This window comes from Felis catus, chromosome E1 (assembly GCF_018350175.1).
Source record: "Felis catus isolate Fca126 chromosome E1, F.catus_Fca126_mat1.0, whole genome shotgun sequence".
NCBI classification, from domain to species: Eukaryota; Metazoa; Chordata; class Mammalia; order Carnivora; family Felidae; genus Felis; species Felis catus.
The window spans coordinates 45,658,147-45,677,789 of NC_058381.1; the positions used below are offsets into that span (position 1 = coordinate 45,658,147).

General features: G+C 53.0%; 1 protein-coding gene across 16 annotated transcripts in view; it reads right to left on the bottom strand.

Moving 5' to 3' along the window:
- Positions 1 to 5,988: 5,988 nt before the first annotated feature.
- Positions 5,989 to 19,643, bottom strand: part of MARCHF10 (membrane associated ring-CH-type finger 10) — an 83,868-nt gene continuing 70,213 nt past the window's right edge. For 13 of the 16 annotated variants that reach the window (XM_045045240.1, XM_045045241.1, XM_045045242.1 and 10 more), the window contains 2 exons: positions 15,124 to 15,237; positions 5,989 to 6,452 (listed from right to left, as the gene is read on the bottom strand). In XM_045045240.1, coding sequence (XP_044901175.1) covers positions 6,306 to 6,452; positions 15,124 to 15,237 — 261 coding nt within the window. In that variant the 3' untranslated portion in view covers positions 5,989 to 6,305. Of the gene's footprint in view, positions 6,453 to 9,832; positions 9,876 to 15,123; positions 15,238 to 19,643 lie in introns of all 16 variants that reach the window. The other 3 variants (XM_006940478.5, XM_011289289.4, XM_019818070.3) reach the window with 2 other exon arrangements.

Below are 19,643 nucleotides of genomic sequence, written 5' to 3' on the forward strand. Positions count from 1 at the left end.
ACAGGGGAGGGGTCCTTAATGATTAATCCACTTCCCCCTGAAGCGATTTGCTCCCCAAATTAGGGAGCGGCTCCCTTTGTGCGCTAAGGGCCCTGCCATTATCTGCAGCTCAAAAGACTGCTTGACCGGCCTGCAGGGAGCCACCTGGGGGCAGAAGCTCCCTGGGCCTCTGCTGACCCCTTGCCCTGGGAGGGAAGAAAAGCTGAGGGGTAAAGGCAGGGTCACGGGATTCCTGGGGGTGGGAGGAGCAGCCAAGGAACCGAGGACGCAAATGTCTAGTGCTGCCTGGGGGTAGCGATGGTGAGTGTCCAGAGGTTTAAATTATTCCAGAAATACCTTTCCTGGCCCCTCTATCCTTCCCTCAGGTGGCTGTTGTTCTCACCAGAGCCCTGTTCCCCGGCTAAACGCTGGACTTCACAGACACCTGGGGGCTCCCTGTAGACTTTGTTCTCTATGCTTGGAGGCTCCTGCTGGCCCAGAGGAAGGTAAGGGGAGGCTCTGGCAGCTCTCTGTCAGGGCAGGAAGAAGACTCTGGGCCGGGAGCAGCCATTTCCCTCGGGCCTCTCAACAGTGCTGGTTCTGATGGAGTCCGCTGAACCTCCTGTCTTTCTGTTCATTTCAATTCAATAAACATTAAGGATGCCTCTGCATTCCCTCTCTGCCGGCGGCAGGATCTCATCCCGGTGGGCCTGGCCGAGGGCACTGTGTGCCAGGCACCAAGGCCAACCTCCCCCTGCAGGGCTAACCTGGCTCAGCTCTGGCCTCCTGGATGTTCGGTGACAGCTCACTGAATCCATGAATGAACGGGAGAGTGGGGCCGCCCTCCAGAGAACAGTGTTAGGCCTTTTCTCACAACCTCTCCTTGTCGAGGCAGAGATGGCCTCCTCCCAGGTGTCCTGGCAGACCTGGGCTGGCCCAGTGGGCAGCACGATGAGGCCGCAGGGGTGAGGAGCCAGCCAGCCACACCACATGGCTTTCCTGGAACGGGCTGTCTGAGCCCTGCCAAGCTGCCTGGAGCACTGGGGCTCCGGTGTGTGACAGGCACAAGGTAAAGAATTGCATCTTGAGGGCAGACCGGAGAAAGAAGGGCAGGAGGGGGAAAGGAGAGGAAAAAGGGAGGGGCCTCAAGGGGGGACAATGAGATCCAAGTGCCCAGACGTTCAGGCCTTTATCATAGGGCTCAGGGCTGCCAAGAGGCCCCAGGAAAAGGCTGACCTCGGTCTTGACTGCCACCAGAGTCGGCACAACCCGAGGTGTGATTTCAATCCTTCCTTGTCCGGAAAAGCAGGCGGACAGCCAGCCCTGGAGGGAGGAGAGGAGCTAAGCAGTAAGCAGGCATCCGCCCCCCTCCCCTTGAAATGGATTCGTCGCTGGCACCCAATGCAAAAAATTGACTATCTTCTGATAGCAGATGGTGGAAGTTTAGTTTTAGCCGTTTCCAGGGAATCCTGCTCGGCTAAGGCTTTCTGGTCCACTGGGCGGTTTTCTCCTTTCCTCCCCGGCACCTCTAAGTTCTGTGGTCCTCTGGAGTATCCAGCGACACGGTCCCTGGTCATTGCAGCTCCCTGCTGGTTGATGAAGAGATGCCCTTCTTTTGCCCTTGTGTGTCTCTCTTTGGGACTTGGGAAACTTTTGGACAGTGTCTTTCCCCATACGGGGGCTGCAGGGGGCTCAGGACACTGCCTCAGACAGGCCATTCCTCCATGATCATGGTAAAAATCAAAATATTCATTGAGTATTTACTATGCTCAGCCCTGTTCTGTTTGCCATGAACTAACTGATTTTACCCTTTCAAGACACCACGAACAGGTGAGGAATGGAGGCACAAGAGGGGAGGACTTGCCATGTCACCTCTTCCCCACCCCGCCCCCCGCTGCTCTATAGGAATTGTGGCAGAGTCAGCCATGGGAACAGAGAGCCCCTGGGATCTTGAAGCCAGTCTCTGAGACCCAAGAGTTTTGTCTCAACCTATCATTTCTGCTTAGAGTTTCAGAAGCCTATTTTGAGCTTAAGGGTGGAGAAGGACGGCTTTCTTTTTGCCCTTCCAAGGCAGTGGAGGAGGGAGACGTGGGTAGCCTGGGCTGGGGTAGGGCTGAGGGTTACAATGTACGATGTGCGGAATTGCAGGGAATACACAGAAATGAGGTGGGCACTCGGTTGATATGTTAGACATTTACAAGGTTAAGGATACTTAAAAACTCATATTCGCCTCCTCAGTGGGAGTTGACTTATCCAACGTGCTGTTGTGACAGGGTGCGCTCCCCTCTTTCCTACTGCCTGTGCCTCTGGGTCCTACTCTCATTGTGCCAGCCTGGGTTGTGACTATGGAAGCTCCCTGCTGCCTATGTGTGGACTCTCAGCTCCCTGTCTTGGCCCCACGGTCCCCTAGCTCCCCTGCCCAATGAGCCCTTTCTAGCCAGTGGCTCCCACCATACCCTATGTTTGTATGTGCTCCCCACCTGCCCCTCCCTCCACCACCTCTCTGCTTACCTGAGCTCCACCATCCTTCAAGGCCCTTTTCTCCTCCACAAGCCTTCCCTGAACCTTTGGCCCTCCTGGAGCTGGTTAAGGATATTACCCCCTCTCTTAGGCAGTCTGGGAGCCTGGCCTTGGCCAACAGACTTCATCCTGTAAACTTCGGTGCATCACACAAGGTTAGGTTTGTGATGGTTAATTTTCTGGGTCAATTTGACTGGGCTAAGGATACCCAGATAGCTGGAAAAGCGTTACTTCTGAGTGTGTCTGGGTTTCTGGAAAGAGTAGCATTTGAATGGGTCGACTGAGTAAAGAATATCTCCTTCTCCAGGGTGGGTGGTCATCACCCTATCTGTTGAGGGCCTGAAAACAACAAAAAGGCAGAGGAAGGGGGAATGTTCTCTCTGCTTCGGCTAGAGCATTCGTCTTCTCCTGCCCTCAAAAATAAGCCTTTCTGGGTCTTAGGCGTTCAGTTTTTGGTGATTTTTTTTCTCTCTCTTTCTTTCTTTCTTTCTTTCTTTCTTTCTTTCTTTCTTTCTTTCTTTCTTTCTTTCTCTCTCTCTCTCTCTCTCTCTCTCTCTCTCTCTCTCTCTGATTCTTATTTTTAAGTAATCTTTACATCCAACGTGGGGCTTGAACCCACAACCCTAAGATCAAGAGTCACACACTCCACCGACTGAGCCAGCCAGGCACCCCTGGCCTTCAGGTTTGAACTAGAACTACCTCACAGACTTCACTGGAACTTCAGTTTGCATGTGGTAGATGGCAGGACTTCTCAGCCTCCGTCATTGTGTGAGCCAATCCTTCATAATGAATCTCTTTCCATATATTTATAAATATACCTTATTGGTTCTGTTTCCCTGGAGAACCCTACTACAAGTTTCCTCTCAAGTAATGTGGGGTTAGTAATATCTGCCTCACAAGCTTATTGTGAGTCCCCAGGCCCAGCTTATAGAAAGTGCTCTATGGGTGGCATCTATATAACCTTGATTTGACTTTTTCTGTGTATATCCTATTGCCCCAGAAAGGCTATGTTCCTAGGGGGCGGGCATCATTTGTTTTCTGTGTGTCCTTACAACCTGGCACATGGTTGATGGTTGATAAATGTTTGAGGGTCATGGTGAAGGCAAAGGTTTTGCTTTGTTTTTTTTAATCCATGTTCCATCTACTGTGTCTCAACCTCTAATAGATTTTGACAATATTTACTCAGTTAGAAAGGGGCAATGTAGCCCTTTTCACCAGGGTCTTTTAATAAATGAGACTTGATCCTTGAAGTACCTCAGGCCGTGAGAAGCCCCATCAGTGGAGCCCTGGGCCACAGCAATGTTGAATTAATGGAGCCGGTAGATATTAGTTCTGCTGTGTCTTTCCCACCGAGACCTCAGAGGAGGCACTCTAAGGCACCCGAGGAGGGTAAATCCTTGAAATAGTTTTCAAAAAGTCAGTGTTGGCTGATGTAAACCTGTGACAATCTCAGGGTAGCGGCCTCAAACATTGTCCCATCTTATAGTGGATTGGGCCTGTCAATGTTTATACGGCCACCTCAGATTCCATCAAGCTCTCTATAAAACTTATTTATTTTTTATTTTAGAGAGAAAGAGAGCACAATTCGGGGAGAGGGGCAGAGGTGAGGAGGAGAGAGAGAGAGAGAATCTTTTTTTTTTTAATTTTTTTAACATGTATTTATTTTTGAGAGACAGAGAGACAGAGCATGAGTGGGGGAGGGGCAGAGAGAGAGGGAGACCCAGAATCCGAAGCAGGCTCCAGCCTCGAGCTGTCAGCGCAGAGCCTTACACGGGGCTCGAACTCACAAACTGGGAGATCATGACCTGAGCCGAAGTCGGACACTTAACTGACTGAGCCACCCAGGCACCCGAGAGAGAGAGAATCTTAAGCAGGCTCCTTGCTCAGCACAGAGCCTGACTCAGAGCTCCATCCCATGACCCTAGAATCATGACCTGAGCCAAAGTCAAATGTCGGACACTCAAATGACTGAGCCACCCAGGCGCCCTGAAACTTTTTTTTTTTTTAAAATATGTATTGTTCCTTCTTAGACATTTCTCAGTATTGGCTCCTGGACCAATTCTTTAGTCTTGAGTCAACCTTTGAGTGCAGTTGAAAAATAAAGGCCCATTTTCTCATAGAATGATTAGGGCTTGGGGCTGCATTTGTGAATGGAAGAATTTGAGGTTTTAGGAGTTTTATTTACATCAGGGAGATATTTTCAACTGGAATGGCTCTTGTAGATTCTATTAACATTCAAAGGCGTCCCTGTGCTTTGCTCTCCGCTCTTGGAGCTAGGCTGCCTGGCCACACCCACCAGCTTGCAGTAATAGAGTCACTTTAACTGGATCGTGTCAGGGATGGACAAGATTTTGAGGGAATTCAGTCAGAACTCGGATTTCCTAAAACCCTGCCGGCACCGTCACTCATCTCAGGTGACCCCGTCTTTGTGGCAAAATCTGCAATGGCTGCTCCTGGTCTTGGAAGGTAGGAGGGAGACATACCTCTTTCTTCTCATTTTCCCCTTCTCTCTCCCTCTTCTCTCTCATTCTCTGTCTTTTCCTCCATTTTTAGAGAAAATTTATTGAGGCGTATTTTACAGTTATACCACAGAGTTCATCCATTGTGAGCACCCAGTTCGATGAGCGTTAGTAAATTTGTCCAGCTGTGGAAGCATCACCCAGGACCCAGCTTTAGAGCAGCCTCCTCACCCAGATCCTCTTGAGCCCGTGTGTAGACAGTCTCTCCTTCTGGTCCCAATCCTGCCACTCCCGATCTATCTCTATAGTTTTGCCTTTTCTAGAAATTGTATGTAAATAGAATCGTACAGTGTTGTCTTTTGTGCCTGGCTTCCTTCACTTAGCATCATGCTTTTACATGTATTAGAACTTCATTCCCGCCATCTTTTATTATTTTTTTGACCCTTGTCCCTCTCTCATACACGCACAAACCTTCTCTGAGCTTTTAATTTTTTTTAATATTTATATTTGAGAGAGAGAGAGAGAGAGAGAGAGAGAGAGAAAGAGAGTGTATGAGGAGGGGAGGGACAGAGAGAGAGGGAGACACAGAATCTGAAGCAGGCTCCAGGCTCTGGTCTATCAGCACAGAGCCTGATGTGGGGCTCGAACTCATGAACTGCAAGATCATGACCTGAGCTGAAGTCAGATGCTAAATTGACTGAGCCACCCAGGCACCCCTGACCTTTTTTTTTTTTTTTTTCTTAACCTCACGTGTTGGCCTAGTCTTTGGGCCCTACAGTGTCAATAGGAGAGTTGTATGGAGTCCACACACCAAGCCCGACCTAAGTAGGTACTACAGGGGCTGCTGGCCATTCCAGCCTGTCACAGTCCACAGGGTCCAGGACATGTCACCGTGATGGTGGGGAGCAAGGAGAGGTGGAGGTGGGGAGAGGGGTGAGATATGCTTCCCTGTCCCCCAAGTTTGAGGCCCTGAGCCTTTGTGCAAAGAGACCAAAACACACACACACACACACGCACACACAAAAGGAAGCTGGGTGAATTAAGTCCGTTTACTGAGGATGTGGCTCGATTCCACTCAGCATGGAGTAAGGCCTGACCAGGTGCCCTCAGCAGAGGGCCCCCCGGGCTGCTGGGCTGGCAGGGCTGCTGGGTCACCTGGGCTTCTGGCTGAGCCAGCAGCAGGGCCACCTGCAGGGACCCAACAAGCCCCGGGCTGCTTGGCTTGCGCTGTCTGGGACCGCACTGGGGCTGCGCCGGTCGCTGCTGCCGTCTGTATTGCTCGGGCCAGACCCCGAGAAGAGAGGGGCACAAGGGGAAAACGGTAATGTAAACACTTTGGTTTCCGTTTCAGTAAAGAGGAGGAGGAGGAGGAAAGGAGGCATACGGGGATGTAGAAGAAGCGGCTGTGGGGCGATGTCCTTGGAGAGCTCCAGGGCCAGCTCCCTTGCTAGACAACGTGGCCGTTGCTTTCGTTTCCATCCCCCAGCTCGGAATCTGGAAAGTAAGAAGGCATCTCAGGCTGTGGAGCCATAGTGGACAGCGAGCTCTGTCAACCAGGGTGTGGCTGGGCTTCCCCTCCTGCCCCCACCCCAGCACCTGTGCCCAGGCATTCGCGTGTGTGTGCGCGCGCGTGCACACACACGCGCGCGCGCACACACAAACACACACACACACACACACACTCGCTCGCTGCAGTGCCGGCAACAGCACGGATAAGGGCGGATAAGCCCCTCGGGGCTTCCAGCCAGACCAGGGCAGAGGGGACTGTAAGCCCCTCCACAAAAGCACCTTAGTCCACATCCTCGCCTGACCTGGTGTGGCAGATGTTTGCAGGGTGAATCCCCAGAGGAGCCTTGCTGCCTCTCAGGGCAATGCCTCCACATAAACCTCTACTTCCTTGCTGGGTGGGGGAATGGGGAGAGGGTTGAGCTGGGTCTTTAAGAAATCTTTCAGAGATCAAATGGCTGGAGGTAGAGGGTCCTGGGATGGGAAGACAGGGAGCAAAGAGGCAGTGGGGTGGCAGTGGGGGCCCCGGGGAAGACGGGGAGTATGGGGGAGTTGTCTTTATTCTTGGGGGAACTCTTGTTCTCAGAATACTTTTCCCATTGGCATCAGGAGTGCTCCCTGACTTATCTGGAAACCACTGAAGAAGGGCAGGGAGCAGGATTAATTGACATCCTGGACCCTCTCTGCCTCTGCCTGTGCTACAAGGAAGCTCCAGCCCCACGAGCTGCCCCTGTGCCCTGGCCTATCCTATTCTTTCCCCCAAAGCTAGTTGCCTAGACTTGTGTCTATGGGGGTGAGGTGGTCTGGCCCAGCCTTTGGCCTGAAGACCCTCAAGGCTGCACCTGTCCACACCTGTACAGCTGGCTACAGGAGGCATTGTTCTCCTCCCAGGCCTTGGACTTGGCTGTGGTGACAGTCATTTGTGTCAGTCATTTGTGAAGTGCCTGTTGGGGGGGGCTGGGTCACAGAGCCATATGGCAAGTGGTGGAACTTGGGCACACCCACCCAGGAACTCTCCGAAGCTGCTTTTACCTCAGTGCTGCCGGTGGCATTTGTGTGCTCCAGATCCAGGGGAGGGGGGAACCCAGTGAGAAGCCTGGCATGGGCACCACGGAGCCCCAGAGAGGTTGGCGTCTCCTTGTGCCACCTGATGGGCCCCAATGTCTCGTCTTTTTCCTCCCTTTTTACCTGAACTGAGCTAGGGCAGCTGTGACTCAGCTCTGGCAACCCAACTTAAAAAAGTGCTGCCGACCCGGTGAGCCATGCCAGGCTTCTGGGGAGCAAAGGAGAGTGTGGCCGGAGGAGGACCGGAGGCATGTGCGTCTATCTGCCTCTGGCTGCCCCGGCTTGTCTGGGTCTTGATCGTGGCCCCGGCCGGAAGCTAGGCAAGCGCGGCACCTGACCAGCGTGCCAAGATAGCCCCTCTGTGCAGGGCCCTCCTCCACCCGGGCTGTATCCCCAGTGTCTGGGATGGTGCAGGGAGAGAAGGCCTAGACCCGCGTTTCCAGGGGAGCATTGGCTGCCCCGCTTTGGGGCAGATCCTACAGCTAGTCCCAGCTTCCTGAAGAGGGGAGGGCAAGTGACGATCAGCGGGACCATCTGCCTCTGAGCGACGCAGGGGGGCAGCAGCGCAGCGCCAGGCACTTGCAGGGAGGGCTCCCGCAGGTCTCGGCGGAGACTCTTTTTTTTTTTTTTTTTTTTTTTAAAGCAGAGCCCCAGGGATGCTCTTCCCCCGCTCTCCAGAGAGGGCAGGCTCCCCTGCGGCCCGGGCGAGGAGGCCCCCAGACCCCCGGGGAAAGGCTGCGTCCCCGGGACCGCAGGGCGACAGCGACCTGCGCTGGGCACTAGGGGTCGCCCCCGCCCAGCCCAGCCATCACGCGCGGGCCGCGGGTTTCCCGGGACCGGTTAGAGCCTCCGGGGCGGGGGAGCTGGGAGGGGCGCCTCCGCCGCCCTGCCCGGAGCCGCGGCCCCCCCCACTCCCCGGCCGGAGCGCGGGCCCAGGCGCCCGAGGTCTGCTCCCGGCCGCGCCCTTTCGGAGCAGGGGCTCTCGCCGAAGGCTGCCGCTGGGACCTGCGAGCGAGGCGCAGAGGCGCTTTCCCCGAGACACAAAGGTCTTTTCTAGATCTCCACGCTCCCTTCCCGGCTGCCGCAGGGGGAGCAGCGGCTCCGGGTGGGCCCAGGCAGCAGGGCCGGGAGGCGGGGCCCCGAGCGGCCCCGGGACCTGGCGAGGGCGCCAGGGGACGCGGGGGGGGGGGGGGGGACACCGTGGCGCGCTCTGGGCTCCTTTTGTGAACGGAGGGAAGCGTCTCCTCCCCGCGTCCCTGAGAACGGGCAGCCCGGGTTCTCAGCGCTGCGTGCCCCGAATAATAAATTGGGTTCTCTGGGGTCGGAATCCGGGCCCCACCCTGTGGGGCTTTGAGCTGGTCGGGGTTCCCCAAAGCATCGCCGCGATCGGCTGCGTCGGGATCCCCGGGGGTCCACCCCACCGTCTGAATCCGAACCCCTGGGAGGGGCCCAGGAACCTGCCCTTTTGGTAAATCGCCCAGGTGATTCCGATGGCGAGGCCAGTGTGGGAATCGTCGTTCTAAACCTTCCACCTGCCTTAGGGCGGGCGATTGTAAAATTTCTCCCCTGGAGAACTTCTGGAGATGGGATTGTCACACCCGCCTCAGTCCACGGTAACGTTCATTCTCCCTGCTGATGGAGGAATCCTTCCTGAGTCTGGCTGTAAACCCTCCTGCTTTAATTAAGCACATTTTCTTCCGTGTGGTGGGTTTTTTTTTTTTTTTCCTTTTCTTTTTTTTAATGGGATAACGAACCTGTTGGAAGACAGCTGTGCTGCCTCCTTTGTGGGACCTTTCTCGGGGGACCTGCTTTCCTCGTTCAGCCTCCGTATCCGGCTGAGCCGCCTGACTGGACCGCGTGGTGAGAGGATCCAGGACAGCCACTAGCCCGTGAATGAACGTGGTCCCTTCCCGTGATGGCTAAACAGCTCCCTTCCAGGGTTTAGAAGATAACCCAGGAGGCTCCCCAAGTACCGGATGCTGGAAAATCCCAGCAAAGGCAAAGGGAAAAAAGCCTGCAGCCAGCCCTCCGGAGCCCGCCTGACCATACCGTCTTCCCTTTGGCTGGCCCTTGTCCTTGATTTCAGGATGAGTTAAAATTCTTATCTGCTGTGCCTCCAGCCTACTCGGACTCGCTTTCCTGACTGCTGCAGCTAGACTTTACCAGGCTTGGTGGGGTTATTTTTGCCTCTGGGTGGTGGTCATTACTTCCTTCCACACTATGAGGTTCGACACAGCCACGGGGGAAAAAGAGTAAGTTAGCAAAAACACCCTCAAGATGGCAGGACTGACCCCCAAACCTACTTTCATTTTCTTCCGGTCTGGGTTGTGGGTAATTTCTTGACAACTATGAGAAAGAAGACAATGAAAAATGAATTTTTTTTTTCTCCAAAGCAATTGTGAACAGATGTATAATTCCCCGGTCTCAGGAATGTCCTAGGACTCCCTTACATCACCTTAAAGGGGCAGAGGTGCCAAGGGCAGTGTTGATATTCACCTGCAGGGCTTAGCCTCTCCTAAAGACACCGGTGGCCACCACCCAGGTCACCTTTGCTGGTTCAGGGCTTCTAAATTTGGCCATGTGTGCGCAACTTGCTTCCTTTCAGCAATTGATCTGAGTAGCAGAATCCCATTCTGGATGGCCCGAATCATCTACGAGCCAGTGGGGGTGAAGGCCGTGCTAATTGGCCACTTGCCTCACCACTGGCTTTTAAACAATCGGTTGTATTCTCTGCCCGGCAGGAAGCAGCAGGCCCATCAAGGCTCTGGGCTCCCTCTTTGTTCTGACTTTATGGCATTTTATGCCACAATGAGAAACACTGTGTACTCCGTGGGAGCCCTTTGTGCCAGGCTGCAAGGATGTGGCTCCTGTGCGGAAGGGCTGGTGGTCTTCCCCCCAGCAGAAGAGGGGCTTTGTGACAGGCTGGAGGACAAAACGAGGGGTGCCAGACGCTGTTCCTAGGGCAACTGCTGGCCATTGTGGAGGCAGCGTTGGCCCCTGGGTCCCTGTCACCCGCAGACTAGGGGGAGGGCAGGAGAAGGATGGACTCTGTCCTAAGTAGCATTCCTGGGGACTGCCAGGACTGAGCTATCCGCAGCTCCCATGCCCTCCTGCTGAGCCGGCCACATCCTGGCCTAGACTCAGAGCCAGGTGACCGCATCTATATTAACCAGGCCTCATTCCTCAAGGAAATGCCTTCTCGGTGAGCAGGGAAGTTTCCCCAAATGAGGGCCAAGCCTGGGCCTCAAATGTTTTGGGTAGACTTGGTCCTTTGAGGCAAGAGTTTTGGGTTTTCTACGAACAGTGTGAATAGGAGGACCTGGAGAAAGTCCCTGTGGCCTCACACGTGAATGGGCCAGTGGGGTTTCAGAGCTCCTTCAAGACCCTGCCCGCCTCCCAGGCCAGCCGCTGCGTTCCCTGCCCCTCCTCCCAGTTTCATACAGGTGGAAGTTGCCCTACAGGTGAAATGTTAATTAATACAGCACACCCGGGGCAGGAAACCAGGGCGGGTGCGGGTGCTCACTCCAGGAGGACGCAGGCACTGTCATGATCCCTGAAAGGCCCGGGGTCCCTTCTGCTCTTTGCCTTTTAGCTCATGGACCGAGATTCTTTCTATGGTTTGACGTAGTCCATGGAGGTCGGCACTTTGGGGCATCGGGGAGCTGCCTTGGGCAAGCAGGGAGAGGGATTCAGGGTACAGGTACATTTCATTGAGGAAATGGAGAGCATGATACTGACAAAACCTATGGCTAGGAGAGAGACCAGGACAGGGGGCTTTGGGGGTACTGGCTCTGAATAATGGAGTACCCCACATGGGCACTGAGAGGGAGGGAGGTGAGGGAAGGCGAGTCCATTTAGCTTCCCCACAGAGGACAGCCCTGTGTCCCCATCAGCTTAACAGGCAGCTGGTGGGGTCCTGTGTTCTCTGGAGATGCTTCCACCGTGAGCATTTGGAGAAAAGGCCAGCTTCCTGCTGGGCCCTTGCAGAGAGTAACAGCCAGTGTTTCCTTCAGCCTGGACCTCGCTCTGTGCCCTTTCAGTCTTCAGTGCTCCCACCTGGGCCCCCTTAACCCATCCCACTGCAGCAGCAGCTGCCCGCCCTCCACGTAGCTGCTGCAGTTTTCGCTCAAAAATGCAAATCTCCTGGCCCGCCAGCCTGGAGCTAGAAGCCCTCCCAGAGCTGCACACAAACCCTCCAGCCCCTGCTCCCTGCCTCCGCCTCCACACTCACTTCCTGCCAGCTCCAGCCGCGCTCCTCTCCTCGACTCTCTCAAACATACAAGTCTTCCTCATTTCTCTGAGCCTCTGCCTTTCCTTCTGCATGGAATGCCCTTTCCCTCACCACCACCCCTTGTCCAGCTGCTAAACTCCCCAAGATTTGGTTGGGACATCACCTCCTGAGCTGATCAGGTTGGGGGGGCGAGCATGGAAGCAGCTTTGGCATGAGGCTTCTCAAGCAGTGGGAAGGCCTATGGCAGAGGGTACAACCCAACTGGATTAAAAGCAAGTCCTCTTGGAACGTTAGTTTGTGTCTCTGAAGACCCTGCCTGGACAGTTGGTCCTGGAGAAGGAGTGGCAGGAAGGGGTGAGAAGGGTGGTTCCTCCCGGGACCTAACTGCTCTGGGCGCTTCCGCATCTGGCTCCTTCTTCCATCGTAAAGCACATTTCTTGATACTCTTGGTTACATGCTTATCTCTCTTCAGACTCGGAGCCCCTTATAGGCAAGGAGTTTGTATTCCCAGAATTTAGTTTAGAACCTGGCACGTAGTAGGCATACAGAAATTCTTTGAATAGACAAATATATACCTTGAACTTGAGAGGGTTCCTTTACCTAGAATACTGTTCACGCTCCACAAATTTGTGCTACTACTTTCTCCAAAACATAACTCAAAACTCACTTCCTAGAGAATAGGCTTTGGTTTATTAGTTCATTGATTTGAGCATCAAAGTTTACTGAGCACCTACTATGCGGCAGGCATTTTCTAGGCACTGGAGGTTTGTGGGTCACAAAGAGAGATAAAAATTCCACGACCGAGCTGCCAGTGATCGCCACCGTCCCCCCACCCCCGCCCCCCAGGAGACCATGTCCTCATTTGCAGTCATTTAGCATTTTGGTAATCACTCAATGCTGCTGGCGTCCACAGTGCCTGGGACATGATCATCAAATATGATTGGTTCACTGTATGCCCAGATCATCAGACAGGTGTAGAAGGCCCGGCTTTGCCTTCAAGTAACACAACCTCATGAGGGAGACAAATGGTTTGTTTATGGGGTCACTGGAAACCCCAGAAGTCCCAGCCAGGGAAGATCTTGTTAATTCACAGCCTCTAGAAATTCACTGGATCCACTGGTTCTCTTGACCAAGTGCTACTTTCCAGTTATTTCCAGTCTTTATAAATACGTGAGTCTCATCTTCCAGCTTGGTCAGAATGGGACAACATGGCATCATGTCAGGTGCCCACTTCCCCTGATTCCCATCTCGGCACCCGAAACAAGCCAGGGCATGGATGAGAGAGTGAGTGAATGATCATCGCCATGGGCAAGCATTCATCACTGGGTGTCTTAATGAGACATCACCAAGGAGTCAGACATGAATGGGTTCTCCAGTTCTGATAGGTAAAGGACAGAAGGGTTTTTTCCCCCAACATAGGGCCTTTTTTCTTTCTTTTTTTTTGCTACATGTTACCCTCAGATTCTTAGTATATTCTACAAGAAGATCCCGAGACTCAAATCCAGGAGAGTGTGAATTTGACAAAAGTCATTTGTTTTCGTCCTTCCATTTGGGTCCCTCTTAACTGGCTGTTTGTACTGGTTATTGTGTGGTGGTTTTAGTGCGTGAGATCTATTTCAGGGTTTCCCAAATTAAATGTAAGCCTAAGAGTGTTGCCCTGTCCATTCTGCTTCCTTCTTCCTTCCCAGCAATCTGGGCTCCCAGATTGCTCCTGGTGTCACTTACTCCTTCTCTAGGATAGTTTTACCAGAAAGTTCTGCAGACTCAATGCTTTAAGGCCTTGGTTTTCACCCATGGGGTTGTACTGTACGTTGTCCTCTCGTGTTTGTCCTGCAGTCCTGGAGGCTAGCATTGCTTACATTAGCCTGTTGACGTTTTAGCCATCTGTAACCTATATCAAACACTGGGTGCTTTGAAGTTCAATGTGCAATAAAAAGTTCATTAAAAAAGATGTGGAATCATGAAAATAAGGTTACAGAAATGTTAACAAAGGATCGTTTCCTGCTTCCTGTATTTTTTTTTTTTAAATGTATTTCTCTGAGGAATTTATGTCACCATTAAAACTACGGAAGAGTTAAAGGAAGGACAGGCCTGGGTCAAAAAGAGGGTGAGATTCCTGAGGAGATATCTTGGCCAAGACCCAGCCTGTTTGCTTAATTGAGAGCTTGAGGTCTAAGGGGAGAATTTATGCCAGAAAAAAAAAGGAGGGACAAATCTAGAATTCTTATGACTGATGGTTTGAACACAGCATCACTAATAGGGATGGCTCAGAAGCCTGCTGTCATTGCAAGGTCTGGGCTATGTCAGGGACCCTCAGAATCACTGGGTTCCAGCCTCCAGGCAGGTGCCTCTTACCCACTTGAGGAAGAAGAGGAGAGAGACATGAAGAGAGACAGAAAGTGGGGGACAGAGAAGAGAAAGTCAAGAGAAAGAGAGATGCATAGGGAAAGGGTGGCAGAGTGTCACCAAAACTGCCTTATGACACGACTGGTGGCTTGCCCGTCGCCCACACTGCCTTGCTTGCCAGTCACGACCTCCTGATAGGAGCAGAGGTCAAGTTTCAGGCCCCGAGGGGCATTGAATGCTAAAAGCAGACCAGTCCCTGGCATGACCTTAAGGTAAGCCAGGTACCCATGTGTGGCTACGGAGTACGCTTTCCTGGCCTGGCCACAGACAGGCATTTAGCCAAGAGGGAAGTCCCTTGGGGCTCTGCGTTCTGACTGGACAGTGACCAAATGTACATTTTGCTGGACTTTGCTAAGTCCAGGCTCCAATTAGTAGCGGGGCCAGGCTTCTCCCTCCAAACTGCGTGGCCTCATAGAGGGCTCCTGGTTCTCCTATTAAACGAAGGGCGGCCCCAGATGACTATTCCCGGTGAACACATTGTCCCCTCTCTAATGACAAATGGGACACTGTCGGCACCTTTATTTCCTGGCCTCACACATGCAGAGACACTGGAATAACACACTCTGGGAGCCGAGGCAAAAGGAACAGTTCTCCTTGGGGGAAGGCCCCTGTTTTTTATGGACCCTCCGAGCTTGGGCCGTGGGCACGCCTCACAGCCTTGCTGGCCTCTACTTGGGGGAGCAAATATCTCCAGAGACTCACTTGCTTATATGACCAAGAGTGACCATTTAATTGCTATTTATGTTCAATAGGAAGCAATCATGTGATTATCCCTTACTTTTCAGCCAGAAGGCCCACCGTGCATACACTTAGCAGCCACTACGTCTTAGTCCTAATGATGGCAGTGCCATATCCTACCAAGTGACCGTGAAGGCCTCAACAGATTGCACACGTATTAACCAGCGCTGCAAGGTTTGGGGGACTGCTGCCGACGGCCCGGGTCGGAGCCACACTCACCCTCTCTCTGATGACTCGGTTGTAGTTGCGTCTCATGAGTTCTGCAAACCTCTGCTCATAGAGGTGAAGCAGGAGCGCCAGGTACAAGCCTGAGTTCATCAGCTCATTTTGTGCCTAAATATGGAAAAGAGACTCCTAAGTGCATCTATAAACTATTCACGGTCTACATCACAGGGCAGAGGGTAGTAAGGACACCAGGTGACAAGAAGTGGGACAAGACCCCAAACCCCAAGGCAAGGCCTGCCTTTGGGGATCAGAGAACAGAGCAAGAGAGGGGGGATCCTTTACTGCTCTCTCAGGGCAGAGGCTGGAAATTCTTTACTGCTTAGTGGAGGATGCCCTGAAAAAGCCCCGTGTTCCAGGCTCAACCCCATGCCTTGAACGTGTATTGAGCAGTTACACGTCAAACCCTTGAGCTGGGTGTTGTGGGGAATATGAGGTCCTGCTGGGAGCCCGTCGTCTGGTGTGGGACAGCCTCGTTCAGAGACGGTTCTAGTACCAGCTGCGAGTGTCACATGCTACACTGGAGATGCACGGGGAAGAGAGACCAGTTTACTAAGACATGGGGAAGGCCCCTTGGACGGTCCCGAATGGACGGGAGCACCTTGGGTGGGCTCTGAGGGTTGGTGAGGGCCTTTCAGACAGAGGCATGGGATGCCAGCAAAGGCACAGGGGCGGAGAGAGCAGAGCACGTATTGGGTAACATTCCCTACGCACTGGTGTGGCTGGAGTGTATGGGGAAGGTGTTTGTCTTGGACTGAAAAACTCTTTGGGCATGGGCTGGCGAGATGGGAAGGTGGGAGGGTATCAGGCCGAACCAAGAGTGTGGATGTCCTGCTGTGTGTGTATACCTAGCTACCTGAGCGGAGGAGTAAACACAATGAGATGTGCATCTTAGGAAGGAAAAGTTTTCTGTGGGAGAATGTGGAGCACAGATGCCACGGGCATTTTGTTTTCCTAGATCCCTTGTTTGTCCAGACAAAAGGCCCCAGGTCTTAGTTCTGTGTGTTTCTCTCTGTATAATTGGGCTTAATGATGGTCTCACCTAAAGCCCCCAGCCCTGGCTGGTCCATTAACTCCCAGAGGGCAAGCTGAGCATGTGCCCAGTAGAGTTCCAGATGGACTGCGAACCTCAGGGCCTTGGCTCACCTCTTCCTCATTCCATCGGTGGGCTTGGTTTGTTCTTCTGTTTTGAGTGCCCCCCGCCCCCCTCCCCCTCCCCCCCACCCTCCCCCACTCCTTTCACAGGACTTCCTTCGCAATGTCTCCTGCTTGTAGAAGCCTTCCTGATGAACCTCATTTTGCTTTTCCTCAGCGGTGGGTTGTGTTTTATTTTTCTCACGGGTGCTGGGAACATAGGGAGGTACACAGGGAGGGTCTGGCTGTCTGGCTGAGGACAGCTCCTCTGTCCTCAGTGCCTTTGGCGGTCTATGCCACAAGGCCTGTGGACCCTTCCTGGACCTTCAATAAATTAGGGGCATTAGAAACGACTCCTCCCCCTCCGCTTTGTTTCCCTGCCTGGCCTCCCATCAGATCCCCATGGCTGGGGGATGGGGAAAGGCCAGACCAAGCTCGGGAAGCCCCTGGGAGACTAAAATCCCTAGCAGAGGACATGGCCCTCTGCATCACCCTGGGGAAAGGTCAGAAGTGTGACTGTTTTCCTAGGATAACTGAAGCTCAGACCTGACGCGGCGACCAGCTCAGAGCTTTTCCCTTCCTTCCGGGCCTATCTCCCTGTTCCCATTGCATCAAGGGTAGCTCAGGAAGAACAAAACAGCTGCCAGAAGAGGTGCCCAGGTTTGGCAAGGATCGGTGCACCCTTCCTTCTGGATCAGGTCCAACTCTGGATCTTGACCACTGGCCCCAAGGTCACGGCTCAAGGCCCTTCCGCTCTCCTACGGACCTGTCTTTAAAGGCTCTGGTCAGCTGTCCTTAGCAGTCAGCCTTCTATTTTTAGCCTTTGGTCGTGTTTTCTGTGCTCTCCTGACCTTGGCCTAGAGCGGGCAGAGAGGAAGTTGCTTGTTTTCACTTTTTTCCTAATTGCCTCCTCCCACCTGCCTCCTTGTCGGCTGTCTCGCAAGCCACCGCCTCTGGGAAGCCTTCCTAACCCACACCCTTCGGCTCCTCCCTGCACACCGAGCCTTCTCCCTTGCTCGCTTCTATCGCTGGCTGGCGGTGGCCTCCCGCGAGCTGCTGCTGGTTTTCTCTCCAGCACCCTCTTCGCCAGTAAGCCTTTGTGCTGAGAGACACTCCGATGCATAATGGCAAATCAATCAGCTAGAAAATGGCTTGGAACGATCAGGTTTGTCAAAGCATTCAGGGAAATCATTTACTTTTTATGACTCAATAAGGCCCGGAGGCATGCAGATGGGGAAAATATCCACTAATGTTTTCTGCAGATAATTTGAAAAGTCACTTCTAGCAGATTGTGTCTCTTCTCTGGCCTGTGGGAGGGAACCTGTCACGTGGCGCCATAAATCTCACTGGCCGGGGCCCCTTGATGTGCGCCCTTTGCAGAGCTGGTGATGCACCACAGAGGGGCTGGGCTGACCAATCAGAGCATGCGTTTGCTAGTGAACTCTGTCATCTCAGGCTCCGAGCCACAAGTGGGAGGGACTTGTTATCACAGAGAGTTCCAGGGCATTTGTTCGGCAAGGGCAAAATGAGCTAGGTTTTGGAGCGTTATTTTTGTAGCTCTCCTGACCCTCCCTCCCCGAACCATTCTGGTGGGGCATTGACACCCATGTGCAGTGTCGGCAGTGGGTGGGTGGGTGGGGGGCAGGGAGGCTCGAAAGAGAGGAGGCTCATGAAGCCATGGACAGGAGCCCCGAAGCACTCAGGCTGCCTGCCAGATGTTTTTCTTTCTTTTCTCCCACCTCCCTCCCACCCCTTCATTTTGTTAATATTCATTTGGGCCAAGAGATTGGCTACCTATGGAAATTCTCCATATAATCCACTCAAAGACGCAGACAGCCTGGCTGAATGTCCTATCAAGTCTTCAGATGTGTTCAAGAGATGCTCCTAGGTGTGAGGGTGATTAGGTGGCTGCGTGTGTCCAAGGACATCTGTCCGTGGCTGCGATGGAGCAAAGCCAGGCCTGTGCTTCAGAGCAATGACAGCCAGAGGCCCGCTGAGACCCTCCTGTGCAGCCGGGCAAAGAAGACGGCAGCACATCTCCATCACGCAGTGGGCGTGGGCCCCCAGAGCGGGCAGCCTGGGGCCATCGAGTGCTAAGACTTTGGGCGGAGTTTTAACTGGGCCTGACCCAAGTGACTCCAGTTATAAAAAGGGGAGAAGTAACCTCTATCCTGCCTGTTTCCCCAAGGTGTTTTTGGCAAAATGAGCTAATACAAGTGGACGTGGTATTTTGCAAAATAAAAATATCCTATGAGAGGCAGAGAGGAAAGATAGGACTCAGGGCAAGGACCACATGTGCCTGTTTGATCCTGTGCTCGTGCCTAGCCCTGGATATTTGGTGTGTGCTCAATAAATATATGTACAGATGAAAGAATGACAAAAATGTATGATTTTGGACCAGACAGTGGCCCATTTAGCCGTGTCTTTTGACCCTAGTCACTCCCAACTTGAATGTGCATCAGAATTACTGAAAGGGCCTTTTAAAACATAGCTGCTGGGGGTCACCTGGGTGGCTCAGTTGGTTAAGCATCTGACTCTTGATTTCAGCTCAGGTCCAGATCTCATCGTTCGTCAGATTGAGCCCAAGCCTAGCATCAGGCTCTGTGCTGATAGCATGGAGCCTGCTTAAGATTCTGTCTCCCTCTTTCTCTGCCCCTCCCCTGCCTCTGCTCATATGCAGTACACATGCTCTCTCGCTCTCTCTCTCAAAATAAATAAATAAACTTAAAAAAAAAAAAAGCAGTTGCTGGGCACCACCTCTCCCCGTCCCCCAGATTCTGATTCAGTGGGTCTGGTGGGTAGAGCCAAAGAATGTGTATTTCTAACAAGTTCCTAATTGATGCTGATGCTATTGGGGATCACCCGTCTTGGAGAACCACTGCTCTAAGCTATGGATCAACAATGTGGTCTGGGGATGTGCTCTGGTGGGAAGGAAAGAAGGAAGGGAAGGGAAGTAGGGAGGGCAGAAGGAAGGGAAGGAAAGAAAGGGAACGAAGGAGAGGAAGGATGGACAGACAAACACGAACTTCTCCAGTTGGAGACAGAACTCTCCATTTTGCCTCGGTGACCACCTCCCTTTATTATAATGACGCCTGCAGGATTCCGACCATTTAATATGGGCCTGGCCTCTATGGCGTCTGAGTGTACAATCTGTGATCTAAACTGTGCTTCAGCCTGCTTTCTCCTGGCCCGTCTTGGAGTTTGGAATGTTAGTTCGAGCTCTATCTGGGGGGTTCTTCCTTGCACCCCAACACTGAGTGCCCCAGCCAGAGCCAGATCTGAGGCCTACTTCCCAGGTGAGGAACGTCACACAGGACTCCTCCTTCCTGGACAGCAACCACAGAGCGAATGGGTGCTTCTTGGGCTTCCTTTTCAGGCATCCT